Source organism: Amphiprion ocellaris, chromosome 23, assembly GCF_022539595.1.
Source record: "Amphiprion ocellaris isolate individual 3 ecotype Okinawa chromosome 23, ASM2253959v1, whole genome shotgun sequence".
NCBI lineage: Eukaryota > Metazoa > Chordata > Actinopteri > Pomacentridae > Amphiprion > Amphiprion ocellaris.
The window spans coordinates 21001343-21017807 of NC_072788.1; the positions used below are offsets into that span (position 1 = coordinate 21001343).

Sequence of the window (16465 nt, forward strand, 5' to 3'; positions counted from 1 at the left end):
TCAGGTTACTAGTCATAATGAATGGGGTGTTGTTTATGTTGTAAAGTGCAATGCCACTGAGTTCTTTGAACAAACCACCCTCTGATCCACAGCTTAAAGCCCAGTTGATGAGTTTTCAGTGATGCCAAGAGAACGAGATAAAATGCACAGTTTTTATAATGATGCAGCCCTTGATTGAAAAATCTTTTTTATCAATGCTTAATGAATCTTTGTAGGTAAGTATAAGAACTATAAAATAAAAATAAAAACAAATAAACTATAGAAAGAGGAACAGGTTGGAAAAAAAATAGCAGTAATAATATTAAATATAACACAATATATACATCTTTTGTTCTGACAAGTTGTGAATAAGCTGTGTCCAAATGATTATGACACTGCTTGATTTTTAGTTACAAATTAAATTATTCATAAAGGTTGAGAATGGGCTTTTCAGTCAACTGAGCTTTATCTCCCTCTGAGTCTCATGTAGTACGTTTTTGTCACTTAATTTGGTCACCGTTTTAAAAGTTTTGCATTAGTAAGGCAGAACAGATTCAGGCTTGCAGCAGTGACTTCTTTGATTTAGAATGGGTCGAGCATTTACTGTTTTTTTCACGATTGTTTCATATTTTGCTAATACTGGCAAAGTCTGAACAAGTGTAATGTGAAAGGAGACAAGTGTAAGTTCTAGTAGACTGCAGCCAGTTTGTAATAAAGGATTTAAGGTAGCGGAATAAAGAAAAGCACGTTACTCCAAATTATATTATATTTATATTCCAAATCCTACATCCAAGTGTTAGCTAACCCTAAAATAAAGGAATAAAATATTCTTTTTAATGCTGTGTTTGTACCCGTGGACTCCATTTTTTACATTCTGCAAACAGGACATTTAGTCAAATACCTCTGTAGTTAGCTAAGTTTAGCTGCACAAATATAAATGTCAAAATGCAAGCTATTTATATTATTTCTGTTACATTGTATTTATTTAAATAACTTTTTGTGTTTTATTTATAAATCAAAACACTTATTTTCAAACATTTTACCCTATGTTTATTAATATTAGTAATACAACACTAGTAATTATGTTACACTAACAATTATGATTTTGTCTTTCTGGTTTGATAGGCCCTTTTTGTTTCTTTTGTTTGTTTGTTTGTGACTTGACGGTAGTATTCACACGTGGGCCTCAGGCTATACGTTTAAGTTGTAATCATGACCACTAGTTTATGGTCAGTGTAAAGGCTGAGGTTTAACAGGGTGAAGTTAGGGTTAAAATTTGCATGAGACAGCAGAAATTGAATGTAATTAGTTAATGTCCTGGTAAATGTGGCAGCGCAGGTTTGTGTACAGGAGCGCTGGCCTGTCCCGTAGCATGTCTGAGAGGCGGCTGAGGGGGTGGTGTGAAGGGTGAGGGTGGGGTTTTCAGTCGCCAGACTTCCTGACTCTCCCACTGTCGGACACTTGTGAACGCAGCGTTGGCTCTTTGTGTCTCAGCACTCTGCTCCGCAACCACAAGGTTCAAATGACCCCACGGGCTGCCTGCAGTCTGCCCCGAGCTGGCTACAAACCCCAAAGCCTCATCTGTCCGAGGCCGACAAAAAGCCAATAAAATCTCAACCTGATCAAAAGGACAGCCAAAGCCCAGACTCCATATGCGCTAATTAAGGTCCATCGATGACTGCCCAACATTGTGAGGTAGTTTAATACATGCAATTGACTAACTGCCAGCAGTGGCAACAAAGGCTTTTTTTTTGTATCTGTACAGAAACAGAGCTACAAGTTTGGCACTGTAACTCCAGGCTGATGTGCAGCTCAAAGCCATCTAGAGCTGTCAACATGCCCCTCCAGTTTGCCCATCAGTAACCCACTCAACACATGGTTTCAATTCTGCGTTAAATGTATGAATGTTGAGTGCTATTGTTTGAAATCACTGATCCCGAATTGCAAGTGATCATGTGGTCGCACTGAATGACTGTGGTGAGAGTGTCTCTCATGCAAATATGGAGATGTGACCCGACCTCTATGGCTTCATTTTGCCATCAGTTTCATGTTGAAATATGCCTGTTAAGTTCGGATAAGTCTTTTTAAATAATCTAAAATACAGAGGGGAACTGAAACGTTTTATACACTGCAATCATATTTATACAAGCCGGTGTCTTTTGCTTGTGTGTGTTTTAGCTAAAGGATCATCATATAGTCTTCATCGCCAGGAGGCTGACATGTTGAACGTTCACTCTCGAGATTGAGATTTCCATGTCAGATACATGCCGCTGCTCATGTTCACAACTAGAACTGAATGTACGAATTGTTGTTTAATAGCCCTGATAATGAGCCAATAACCTATGGCGACTCTACACTGAAAAACAGGTCTGTTTTGCCATGAGCTTCCTTTGTGCGTTCTCAGGATGGATTTATAATGATAAACAATTACTGTTAAAGCTGTCCCAAGATAGGCTGGATCTGAAAACTGTAAAAAAAAAAACAAAAACACAGCAGACATGTTAAACACGAATATTTTATTATTTCAGGAGCAGTATACCCTGAAAAGTTCATCAGTAAAATGATATATTTCAGTGTGAAGACCCTGCTGTGTCACTGAGATTAAATCAATAAGCTGATAAGAGCATAATAAATCAATGTCATACCAACCAAATCTTCAACATTTTTATTTACTTTTAGAATGATAATTTTTTCTATAAAGTATTTTAAAAACAGTGGCTCACAAAGTGTTTTGACAGAAACTGCAAAAGTCAGAGGGAAACACAACAATTAAGAAAAATCCAAATAAAAACAACAGCTGATGCAAAATGTAACATGTCAATATTAATTTACACTACTGTTCAAAAGTTTGGGTTCACTTAGAAATGTCCCTATTTTGAAAAATAAAGCATTTTTTTCAATTAAGATAACATTAAATCAATCAGAAATACAGTCTAGACATTGTTGACATTGAGTAATAGTGTCAGTAAGAGAACCAAGCTGAGCTTTGGTAGCAACGTAACACAACATACATCTGATCAAACACTTCTGTTTAAGTGAGTAAACTGTGTGAATAGTTTTTTAATTGGAATGTATTTTTTAGAATTTTATTTAACCTTCATTTAACCAGTTAAAGTCACATACACTGAGTGTTCCATTAAGGTGTACTTGAAAAAAGCCATTGTGAGCTTAGTTTTATGAGATTGTAGATTAAAGTTTGTACCTGTAAACTACATGGCAAAGTCAGGCACATTAGTAATATTTATAAAATGTGAGGTGAATAGGCTTTAATGTTAATTAAAATCAAATCAGTTAAAGACAAAGTCATCAAGAGACCTTTATATTCCGAATCCTACAACCAAGTGTTAGCTAACCCTAAAATAAAGGAATAATATTTCCTTTTTAATGCTGTGTTTGTACCCGTGGACTCCATTTTTTACATTCTGTGAACAGGACAATGTGGTAAATGATTATTCTAGCTGGAAACGGTTGATTTTTAATGGAATATCTACATTAATTCTTTATTTTACCAGGTAAGATCAGTTAAGAACAATTTCTCATTTACAATGATGACCTGGCAAGAGGAACCACCAGGAAGAAAGATAACAAATAAACAATACATATACAAAAAAAGGACACAAATGTTGAAGCAGAGATTAAAAACACCCTAAATTAATGCTAGCAATTCAGTGAAAACAGCCAGCATTTGCAGTGGTCAGCTAGGGTCTGCTGCAGCAAGTGATGGAAGCGATAACAGTTTCAGAGATTTTTGGAGGGAATTCCAATCGATTGCTGCAGCAAAGTGAAAGGAATCCCACACATACACATAGGGGTACAGAGGAACATTTCTAGCAACCATCACTCCTGTGTTCTAATGCTACATTGTGTTAGCTAATGGTGTTGAAAGGCTCATTGATGATTAGAAAACCCTTTTACAATTATGTTAGCACATGGATAAAAGTGTGAATTTTCATGGAAAACGTGGAATTGTCTGGTTGACCCCAAACTTTTCAACAGTAGTGCATTTGAATTTATTAAAATACACAAGAGTAAAATACTAAATGGGAAAAAAAGAATTGGCATGGTATGTACAATTATATCTGCATTTAAATAAGAAAAACAGCGTGGGAAAGTAGAGAAAAAGGGTTATTCCTTCCTCTGTTTTTACTGTTTAATAACAGCCTCAAAAAATGAGGCTCAACCTTTCATCAGAGCAACAATTCCTCATTTACTTGTTTTTGTGTGTGTGTGTATGATGTAATACAGTACAATTTAACATGCACACTAAAGGTAGAGAGGAGTTTAGTAGAGAAAACAGCAGATTCTCAGGCAGACTAAGTGGGTGAGTGAGCAGGTTAACAGCAGCAGGGCCTTGAATGGCTGTGACAGGGAGAAAGCAGCGAGAGGCTCCAGTACTGAAGGGGGAAGTGACCCGGAAACAGTGAATAAGTGCAGCTTGCTGGGCCCTTTAGGAAAAACCTTTCGAGAAGCACTGATGCAAGTCTACCTAAATACATATTTCTCTTATTTCCCTCACTCGGTCTGAAGAGAAGCGATACACTCATGCACTCCAACAGCAAAGAGAAAGTGCTACTGGGGAGTGTGTGTTTGTCACCTACAAGAAAAAACTCCAAGTGATTCTTTCATTTGAGCAGATTTTCCAGAAGTAAAAGAAACATATTCACTTTTTTTGTTGCTGTTTTTTTCTTTTTAATAAAAATTTTGTTGAGGATAGATATGTGTCTGTTTTTTAAACAGCAAATTCATATCTTGGTAACACATTAGCTTATATTAGTCATGATATCATGGTTTGATTAAGTTACTTCAGGCCATCTAAATGGAAAAGTGTGTGTTTTCAGTTTATATAAAAGGCTCAGATTTGCTCATTGGATGTGGAAATGCGTATCTTCCTGCAGTAAGCGATAAACTTTTCAAACTATAAAAATCATGTTTTTAAACTGCAGTTTAAAATACAGTATTACAGTATTACTAATACAGTAAGAGGGGACTTGGCCTATGCCAGAGTTAATGTTTAGCTTTTTAGTTATTTAATTGGTAACTAACTATGATTTAGTTAAAGGTTTCTAGTTCTGTTTTCTTTAGTATGAGTGTATTTGAATGTGCATGTATGTATGTGTGTATATATATATATATATATATATATATATATATATATACATATATATATATATGTATATATGTATGTATATATACACATATATGTATGTATATACGTGTGTGTGTGTGTGTGTGTGTGTGTGTGTGTGTGTGTGTGTGTGTGTGTGTGTGTGTGTGTGTGTGTGTGTGTGTGTGTGTGTGTGTGTGTGTGTGTGAAAGGAAGAAAAACAACTGAGCAAAAAAAAAAGACTAAATGTGTACAAAAATATCTGTGCTAATCTCAAGGTTATTTTTTTTCTTCTTTTTAATTTGTTAGCAGAAATGCTACTAATGCTTAAAATCATAATCCAACAAAGACATGACCATTTCTGGTCTTGGTTCAAAGTAATGCCACATGAATTTCACCTCATGCTATCTGCTACGCACAGCATTTAGAACATTTACTGAATGTATTCATATGCAGGCTATATAGTCTAACAAACAAACTGTTTCAAAGTTACCTATGAAGTAGTGGAACGTGGCTACAGGCCCCCAATGAGCGTCTACTCATAGAACTAAATTAACTTCCAAGAGAAATAAATCTGAATGAATGTTTGATGCTAAAAATCTGTAAATGAGCTGCATAGGCTTCAAAAAGGATATTGACCTGATACTGTAAAGTTTCTGTGGAGACATCTAACTGAACATCAGTGAAGACCTGATAATTGCTGAAGATCACTCAACGTTTTCTGTGAATTATTCAGAATGACAAAGCAGGCTCAACCAGGACATCATGCTAAGATATAAAAATACCTGGCAAATTTATTTAAACTGTATGCATAAAATAAAGATGTCAACTTGTTGGGACTCAATTTCAGTCATATATATGACTCAATAAAGTGTATTGTTGGTGTGATAAAATGATTCAACTGTCTGTTTAACCAAGTTCGTTGTAGTTTTTTGCATTACAAGGCTAGAAATAATGAAACCTGGATTTTTCCACTTTCAGTAACACCATATTTGTGCTCTTTGCAGCTGATAAAGTGCAAAACCAGCAGATCAATATTCAGTTTATTTATCACTAACCCGAATAAACACACAATAAGAATGAAAAAATCATCTGGGACCTCGTTTTTTCGCACTTTTATACTCGATATATTAAAATATAAATCAATACACCTTTAAAAAGATGGCAAATATTACACATTTTATTGCAAATTTCATCATCGTCATTATGTAACTGCACTCACAGTTTAACAGTCTTATGAAAGGTCGAGTGAAAACGAACGGTCAAAGTTTTTGACAACAATAATAAGGCCATATAAATACAAATGACATGTTGCTCCACGGGGAAAAAACAGAAAACGGACACAAAAAAAGACAAATTATTGCAGCATTAGCGTACATTCATTCAGATGACAGTACTGCGCAAACTGCTCAGAGAATTTAAAATTCATGCACATTTTTATGAAAAAAAAACATGTTAGAAGTTCTCTAAGCAGTAAAAATGAAATAATAAATATCTAATAATAATAATAATAATAATAATAATAATAATAATAATAATAATAATAATGTAAAATCATTTGGGGAGGCACAGAAAGGAACACATGCATGCCTTGGATTAGTTGATATGTTTACAAGTTGGAAACATTTTTTCAAAACTAAAAAAAAAAAAAAAAAAAAAATGTTGAAAAATCCGTGTCCGTCATATTTTGTGTTGCCCTGTCTGTCGGACTGTCCTCTGTCAGTCTCCATCAAACAGGCCAAAGTATTTGGCGCTATTAGAGAAGTAGATATAAGGCGCAGCGTTTGCATTCGGGTACAGGACGGGGAAGGGCATGGGCAACAAACATCCGCCCAGCAAGCTGCAGTCTTTGTAAAAAGTCGATAATTGCACGTTTTTTCCAGCCTCTGAGAAGTGCTCGGCGGCCAGCGGCCCCTCCGTGTCCGTGGATAGCTGCCGCTTCAGCTTGTTGCGGCGGTTCTGGAACCAGATCTTCACCTGGGTCTCCGTGAGCTGCAGGGAGCTGGCGAGGCAAGCCCTCTCCGAGCTGCTCAGGTACCTCTTCATGTCAAAAGTCGCCTCCAGCTGAAATATCTGTCTCTTGGAGAAGATGGTGCGGGTCTTCTTCTTGACCGCGGCGCTCTGCTGCTGCTGCTGCTGCTGGGGCGCGTCCTCGGCGTTGTGCGCACTCGGCGCGTCGGGACAGGAGCCAGCGGGCACCGTCGGTGTGTCTCCATGGGCTCTGGGCTTCACTGTGAATGGAGCCACAAAATATGCATTGATGCAACAGTAAAGGCAAAAGATACACTCTTGTTTTTCTGCAAACAGTTGCGAATAAAGTGCATTTGTGTGTGACAGCGACCTCCAGTTCGCGCTACATTTTCCTACAATTCTTCTAATAAACACTTGCTTTTAATCTCTCTGGATCTTCTTAACACGTTCTTCTCGTTTTTACATCATCCTAACCCCTGTAAACAGGAGTCCTTTGAGTTACCTGCAGACTGTGACCCTCCGTCCAGCCTCCTCCGGACGTCCCACACCTCCTCATACGGCGCTTGGAAATCATTTTTACATTCACTGGCCCTCTTCTCCTTTAAACTTCCCAAAGCTCCGCCGTCCTGCTGCTTGAGGTTAAGGATGTTGTCTATGGTGAACGTCAAACATGCGCTCCGACTCGAGGCATCGTCTTTGCTCATGTTCCCCGGCATCTCATCCGCTCCTCAGAGGTTCCCGAAACACCGGCGCTCCGAGCACCATCTCTCCACGGCTGACCAGCGCGCACTGCGAGCCGGTGCGCTTTAACTCAACGACCCGGAAGACTGCGGTTTAGCAGCTTTTGATTGGTGAGGTTGTGGGGCAGATGAGGGCGGGATGCAGATTTGCGTCTGTCTGCCATATTGGAGCTTTAAACACTTTTTCTGACAACCGAGTTGATGCGTTTCTCCTCAGTGCAACGCTGTACAAGGCACATTTTCAGAACTCCAGCTTGAATATGGGAGTTCGTCATTATTAGGCAGCTTTACATACAAGCTGGGTGGTTTCCAAGACTGATGACATTGTGACTTTTAAAAACAGCACCCTGACGCCTCTTTGACTGCACTGTAAAAAACATAGATTTATCTACACTACTGTTCAAAAGTCTGGGGTCACTTAGAAATGTGCTTATTTTGAAAGAAAAGCAGTTTTTTTCAATGACGATAGCATTAAATGTATCAGAAATACAGTCTAGAACAGCTGGAAACAGCTGATTTTTAATGGAATATCTCCATAGGAGTACAGAGGAACATTTCCAGCAACCATCACTCCTGTGTTCTAATGCTACATAGATAGATAGATAGATAGATAGATAGATAGATAACCCTTGTGCAGTTATGTTAGCACATGAATAAAAGTGTGAGTTTTCATGGAAAACATGAAATTGTCTGGATGACCCCAAACTTTTGAACGGTCGTGCAATATTGCATATTTTTATGGTAAAATTCTGGCTGCTGTTGTTGCCAGAACGCTACTGTAAAATTACTGTAAAGCATTTTTTTTTCATTTACGGGAAAGAAATGAATTGATACTGTTAATTTTAAGGTTTAAAATGTGCTTTATTCCACATTATACTGTAAAATAAAAAGAAATTTCTAATCTTTAGTTTTACTTGAAAATTTACATGAAAATATCTATATAATAGAGTTTGTGTGACCTGTTGTGAATATTATAGCATTTTTCCATTATCAGCACAGTAGTTAGTGTATTTAACATTTAATATGTACATTTTTGACATGTATGCAAAAAAATTGTGGTTGTAATGGTCATAAATATTAAAGCATGTGTCCTTTGTTTACATAAAAGTTCATCAATTTGACCGGGACAAACTGTATTTTTTACATGAAATAAATGCAAAAATTCACTATTATACTTGTTATAAATGCTATGGTATGTTTCTGTTATCAGTACAACAATATGTACATCTAACAGTGAAAAATGTGATTCTTTTTGAGCAATTAATACAAAAATTTCAGTGTTGAATATTTTACTTATTATGGCATTTTTTAAAAAAAATCCTGATTGGCTTATTTATTCAATGTTATATAAACCATATCAAGCTGTTTTAGAGTTTTCAGGTTTTTACTGTCATGATTTTACAGTTTTTCCATCATAAAATCTATGAACATTCTTTACAGTGTGGAGTCCTTATGGAACTTAAAGCTGAATTCAAGGGGCACATGCTTTATGCTTAATAGTATCACTTCATCCCTAGCAAAAGTGTTTAAAACATTAACTGAAATAAATAACAAATATAGCAAACTAGCAAGAAACCACAATCCAAACCCATTTGTGCATACATTTTATTTACATGTGAACGTATGTGTACAAAAGTCCGTATTAAAATAAATAAAAAAATGACTCAGTTACACAGTATTACTAACAATCTATCCCTGCTCACATCTAGCAAAATATCAAGTCTACAAGAAATTCCTTTTCATAAATAATCTAGTTCTACATTTAAAGATCACTTCAACTGTACCATGCATATTACTCCCAGGAACGTGTATGGACACAAATAAGGGTAAATAAAAACAATGCTGAGCTTGTGAAATAATGTTCGGGGAAAAAATCAGAAGCTGTGGCTGCAGGAGAATGTATCATTGTCTGTGTTCTGAAAAGTTTTGTAAAAAAAAGAGATTTCTTCTGGGGACGTGTGATTACAGTTTGACAGCAGTAGCAAAAAAAATGGAATGTTCAACTTTTAGCTGTGGTTTTGTTTGTCAGACTCATGCCTGTTTATGTTTTATTTTCTTTGTGCCTGATTTTTCAGGCACATAATTTAATCACATAATTTCTGAACATTGTGGTACAATCTGACAATTACATTGACCCTTATTTGATCCCATATATGTGAATTATCTATATATTTTCTGTGAAAAACACACATACAAAATAGGGCTATACTTGGAAACTATGTGACCTTCTGTAAAATGTCCTTAACCCTTAGATGCACCAGTGATTGGAAACTAAACTCTTCCATAAGTGGGTCAAAAATGACCTGTATAAGAATCAATGTGTTTTTATGCCTTTTTTTTGTTGATTTGGTTAAGAATAATCATTTGTATTATCGTTTTTATTCCATTTTTGTCCACAGAAGAATGATTTCATGTTTGAAATATGTTTATTTTTCGCTTTGTCACAGATTTTGAACATTTAGATGATTGAAAAAGGAGAATATTATACAGAACAGCAACAGAAGAATGTCAACATCCATTTTGTTGACATTTTTCCACTCTTTTCCTCCAAGTTTCTGCACTGCATCGCCTCTTGTATAATATTATCAGTGATAAAGAACTTGGGGTAGTCATACAAATATTACAATTTCTTTAAAATTAAAAAAGATACCTTAAAAATTTAAATGGAATGATATCAAAAACACATTTTTTGAGGAATAGCTGGAATATGAAAGGATAAAAACTTTTCATTACAAAGATATTGCAAGAAAACGACCTCAACGGGTCACTTTTGACCCACTTCTGCATCTATGGGTTAATGAAGCACCAAGGACAGGTTTGTGAACAGTTTAAACAGTCCAAAAATATTCATCATAGACATCATATCTAGCACTGAATTGGAAAATGGGACATCTAAAAATGAGAAATTGGACTCTAAAGTAGCCATTGTCTGGTAGATTCATCAAACTTAAACTCAACTTGCCTGTTTTTATTGAAGTTTCCTCCAGAAAACACCCAGAAGAAATGGTTAAATACAGAATGAATTAGTCCCAGTGTACTGGAAGATTTCCTGACTTCATAGAATCCCAAACATCTTTATTTGATCAATTTAAGTCATAGATAAAACGGGTGTCTTCACTTCCGCTCTCAAAGTCACACCAGTCCGGTCATCTGTGGTGTCAAGAACGACACTGTATGGGTGAAACGGCCAGTCAAGGGATAATTAATAGAACTTGAGAATCCAACTACCGGCGGTGAGCCATGAGGCAGACTGGTCAGCGACACAGTTGAGGGGACGTTCTCACGGTACAACACGGGAACCCTGACGACCCTCTGAGTAGTGTAGGGGACGGCTGCGCTGCTGGATTCCATGTCTGCCGTGATCTGCCGCTTCCACTTGTTTCTGCGATTTTGAAACCAGATCTTCACCTGGGTCTCAGTGAGCTGCAGCGACGCCGCCAGCCCAGCTCTCTCTGAGCTGCTCAGGTAGCGCTTCAGCTCGAACGTGGACTCCAGCTGGAACACCTGACTCCGGCTGAACACGGTGCGCGTCTTTTTCTTTCTCATCGTTTTCATGTCGCCTGAGATGAAGAAGAATGAAAGTTTTTACTCATTTATACACTAACTGCATGGCTCTGATGGAGGGTCGTTCATATAAATGGAATTTTCAGTCATTGCATACACTACTGTTCAAAAGTTTGGGGCCACCCAGACAATTTCACGTTTTCCATGAAAACTCACACTGTAATTCATGTGCTAACATAACTGTACAAGGGTTTTCTACTTATCAATTAGCCTTTCAACTCCATTAGCTAACACAATGTAGCATTAGAACACAGGAGTGATGGTTGCTGGAAATGTTCCTCTGTACCTCTATGGAGATATTCCATTAAAAACCAGCCATTTCCAGCTACAATAGTCATTTACCACATTAACAATGTCTACACTGTATTTCTGATTCATTTAATGTTATCGTCATTGAAAAAAAATGCTTTTTTTTTTTTTTCAAAAATAAGGACATTTCTAAGTGACCCTAAAACAGAAGTAAGTGAAATTTCTTGTTTGGCTAGTGTCCACTCACTCACCACGGTACTACAAGGACAGTAGTGCGCATGTGCAGCACATTTCTGGAGCACCTCCTCTAAGATAGCTACTAAGTAGCATCAAAACAGCTTGTTTGTCCAGGACTCCACACACACCCACACCATGGGTTGTTCTCCCTGTTCCCTTCAGGGAGGAGGTTCTGCAGCACCAGAGTGAGAACAGCCAGGTTCTGCAACAGTTTCATCACCCAAGCCATCAGACACTTAAATTCCCACTAATTCTTCTGGGTAAGGCACCCATGGTTCACTGAAATATAACTGCTGCTATTTCAATGTGCAATAAGTGTGTGCGGATGTGTGTATATGTGCATATATATGTGTGTGTGTGTGTGTGTATGTAAATACACTACCTATCAAAGGTTTGGACACACCTTCTCATTCAATGGTTTTTATTTAATTATTTTAAACATTGTAGATTAATAGTGAAGACATCAAAGCTGTAAAAGAATACATATGGAATTATGTTGTAAACAAAAAAGTGTTAATATTCTGTAGTAATCTACAATGTATAAAATAAAACAAATAAATAAAAAGCACTGAATGAGAAGTTGTGTCCAAACTTCGGACTGGCAGTGTTGTGTGTGTGTATATACACACACACACACACACACACACACACACACACACACACACACACACACACACACACACACACACACACACATAGTCTTACATGTATATATTGTAAATATTTTTTACGCTCTATTTCAAATGATTTTTCTTCTTGTTTCTTACCAGTCCGATGGCGAGTTTTTGCAATGAAATTTCACTCAAATGTGCACCAGCTATAGTGTATGTTCTGTTTGACAATAAAAGTGACTATTCTATTCTATTCTATTCTATTCTATTCTATTCTATTCTATTCTATTCTATGTCTGCAGCTGTCCGTACACACATCTACAAGGGAGTAAAACCACGGCTTTAGGCCCACGGAGCTGGTTTTGGAAAATAGTGGCAGCCATGACAGTAGACAATGTTTCACTTATGAATGTTGCTGCACAGTGGATCGGTGGTTAGCGCTGTCGCCTAGCAGCTAGAAGATCCCCGGTTCACACCCCTGGGCCTGGGATCTTTCTGCATAGAGTTTGCATGTTCTCTCTGGGCTTCCTCCCACAGTCCAAAAACATGCTGAGGTTAATTGTTGATTCTAAATTGTCCGTATAGTGTGAATGTGGGTGTGATTGTGTCTATATGTAGTCCTGTGATAGACAGGTGTCCCCTGCCTTCACCATAAGTCAGCTGGGATAGACTCCAGCACCCCACGACCCTAATAAGGATTAAGCAGGAGATGATGGATGGATGGATGTTGCTGCAAAGGAGCTTCACATTTTAATTTGTAAATGCTTAGAGAAAGGTGTAAAGCATTATAAATTAACAGTGACGCTGGCCTTTGACCTTTTGGATATAAAATGTTCATCATTTTATAGTATTAAATATTTGTGAGAATTTTTTTTTTGCTAAACTTAGTGTGTGAATTCTTGAGTTATGACACAGAATGTGTTTAGTGAGTTTAGCGGGACCTTTGACCACCAAAATCTAATCGCTTCACACCATAGTCCAGGCAAACATTCCTCAAGATGTTCCTTAAAGGGTTAAAGGGGACAAACTGAAAACACAATACCTGAAGGTACACCCCCATTTCTTAATGAAAAACCTGAATAAATATAGGCCACGTGCAACTGCTGATACCTTCCTGTCAATTAAAAACTGCATCAAACCAGGAATTTCCAGAAATGTTGCTTTCTAGAAAAGTAAAAAAAAAAAAATCTGTTCTACCAGAGGAAGAGTGCTGTTTTTAGGATGTAGCTGGTGTCACCTGTGTCCCCGCCGTCCTCTCGAGAGACGCAGGAGGAGCGCGCATCTTCTTCCTCCCTGTCATCCAAACCGTCGCCCCCCTTCTCCGCCGGTTGGTCGCTCTCCTGCGCCTGCCCCGTTAAAGTCGGGAAATCCCGGTCACTGTTCGGGATGCGTTCATGTGAGCGGCTACTGTTGCATAGTAGACCTGTAGCGTGAAAAAAAATGGCTTTAGCCTAAATTACGCACATTTTGGTGACAAATCAGCTCCACTCGACTCTGCTGTGTGGGTGCCAGTTCTTCAAGGAGGCGGTAATGGTCGAGTTGGATGTTTTACGCACAGTGAACTGGCTGGTCTTATCCATCCGCGGCCTGTTGAAACACTTTTTTGGGTAAATCTTTTTTACCATTAAAGGAATATTGTCTTGAATAATTTAACGAGTTGTATGTAGCCTCTGCCCCGGGATCGTCTGGCCTATGTGATACATATAATCATTTATTTTTTGCAGATTATCTTTAGCACTTTGCATTTTTTATTTGGACTGATTGGAACAAGCAAATCAATCCACTCACTGCCTGAGCTGCTGGTGTTTGGGAAAGTTCTGCTCCAGTTCAACACTTCACTGTCGTTCAGTCGTCCCGGGCCGTGGACGGCAGCTTTAAACCCCGGAGAGTCTGCCCGCTCCTCAGCTGAAGAACCTCTGCCTGATGTCCCCAACAGATTCTCGATGTAAAACGACGGACCTCTCGGACCGAATTTCGATCCCGGCACTTTATCGCCCAGCATCTTGCCTTTCCCTGTCTTCCCCTCCAGCTCCTTCAACAGTCGCCAGATCGGAAAATGATCAAATCAGTCAAGCCTGTCATTTCTTGTCCTCTGCTTAGACATCCCGACGCAGTCCGTGAGAGGACGGAGCGCTGCGGTGGTGATCCGGACAAGAGGTTTGGTCTCAGGTTAGAGCTGAGGGTCAGAAAGCTAAAGAGGAATCACTCCAGAAAAGAAAAGTCGCGTCCTTCTTCGGATCCTTTTCTTGCAGGCTGTGTGATTTTCTGCCTTGCGGGACCTCGGAGATGCTGTATTTAGGTCAACCAGGGCGCAAACCAAAGCAGAGATGCGGCGTTGTCCTCGGGGCTGGAGATGGAGAAAGAAAGCTTCATGAAGAATGGCACAGTACCGCCTATTGGTTACATCTGACCATGCACATTTTAGATCCACCGTGCACACTGCAAATCTCTCATTCTCTTCTAAAACTCGCATTTTTTGCTTTATAGCGTCCAAAGAAAACATTTCAAATATATGTCTTCTCAATTTTCTGCTTAAGTCCTGCCTGTCTGCTTTTCCATCAGTGGAAAATAGGGGTAATTAACATTTTAACGCAGCTCATGGTATTTCCTCTTTCTTCTGTCTACTCGTCTGATAAGACAAGAAACTAAAAACATGACAAATGAAGCCAGAAATGAAATACATCTTACCAAGAAGTATTAAAGTGTGGGACTTTCAACCTCTTCTACTTTATTTCTATGAATATTAACTGTGCGTAATGAATTCTCATATATCCAGCCTGTAAGTTTACGATAGCTGAGTCTCCACATAAGTTGTTTATTAGACTTTATTTTAATTCTGTAGGTTATTTTGTATTTTAGGAGCTTTCTCCCTTTTTAAAAATGAATTCTCATTGCCTAAATATAACCCGACGGCGCATTTAAATGTATTTAATTAATAATGTGTGTCTGACAAGCAGATTATGTATACACACAAAATTAAATGAATACTCCATTTTTGTTCATTAAAATCCCTCCTCTGTGGATATGTTTTCAATTTTAAAAGTTTTCTTACTGGACACAATAGATGAAAATGGTTTAGTGCATCACTTCAACAAAGACATTATATACATCATTTATTTCACAATATATTTTATTTTAACTTCGTTTGATTGTTATCAGTCATGTATTTCCAAATTACGCACAAAGTCACCACGCACTGCAACATTTTTTTTTTTTTTTTTTAAATTGACGCTTTTGGAGTTAGAAATGTGGGTCATTTCAGAATTGGAGGACATTTTACATCCCACCCATCAGATTTCAAATAATCCACGTACAAAATAGGATAACATGCAGTTGTCGTGTAAATGTACTTGTTCTGAGACCAAATCTAAAAATAAAAATTAAAATTAAAAGAAAAGAATGGTTGAAAACATTTTTCAAAAAACAAATCTGGAGTTCCCACGAAAATGCTGTTTCTCTGGTCGCCCAAACAGCTCAGACGCATAAACAGACTATAGTCCCCGATTCCGCGGCCTGGGTTCGATTCCACCTCACGGCCCTTTACTGCAAGTCTTCTGTCTACTTTCCTGTCTAATAAAGCCAAAACACAACTTAAAAAATGCATTTTCTCTTGTGACCAAATCGAATCTCAAATAAAACAGTTAAAACGAAATTTAAATCTCCGTTTTTGATATTAAATTTTTCACTGATGTCTATTGTAATTGTGGGAACTTTTTTTTTTTTTTAAAATCAGCGTAATTTTTTAAACAATAATTATCATGCACTGAACGTGTGTCCCACAGCAACAATGTCAGCATAACTTTTTAGCTGGTAGAAGAAGAAAACAGTGAATCACATGGTACGCAAAGCTATAACCTCTCTTCTGTTTTTCAGATTTTCATCACATTGTCAGCCTTCGTTGAATGTCTCACTCTACCTCATATGATCTGGACAAGACAAACTCTTTTGACTTTTTTCTTTACTGTTTTCCATCAGTCAGTTTGTCCTCTTGGTCAGCAGTAACAGCTAGC

At 37.8% G+C, this 16465-nt stretch overlaps 2 protein-coding genes across 2 annotated transcripts; both read right to left on the minus strand.

The window, feature by feature from the left end:
* Positions 1-6247: 6247 nt before the first annotated feature.
* Positions 6248-7964, minus strand: LOC111577214 (homeobox protein HMX2-like). The gene is made up of 2 exons (XM_023283360.3): positions 7557-7964; positions 6248-7314 (listed from the first exon to the last, which is right to left on the minus strand). Exons 1-2 carry the CDS (start codon positions 7768-7770, stop codon positions 6803-6805), a joined length of 726 nt encoding a protein of 241 aa, XP_023139128.1. The 5' UTR covers positions 7771-7964; the 3' UTR covers positions 6248-6802.
* Positions 7965-9381: 1417 nt separating this feature from the next.
* On the minus strand, positions 9382-14832 carry LOC111577190 (homeobox protein HMX1-like). The gene is made up of 3 exons (XM_023283328.3): positions 14244-14832; positions 13693-13878; positions 9382-11354 (listed from the first exon to the last, which is right to left on the minus strand). Exons 1-3 carry the CDS (start codon positions 14455-14457, stop codon positions 10927-10929), a joined length of 828 nt encoding a protein of 275 aa, XP_023139096.1. The 5' UTR covers positions 14458-14832; the 3' UTR covers positions 9382-10926.
* Positions 14833-16465: the final 1633 nt, after the last annotated feature.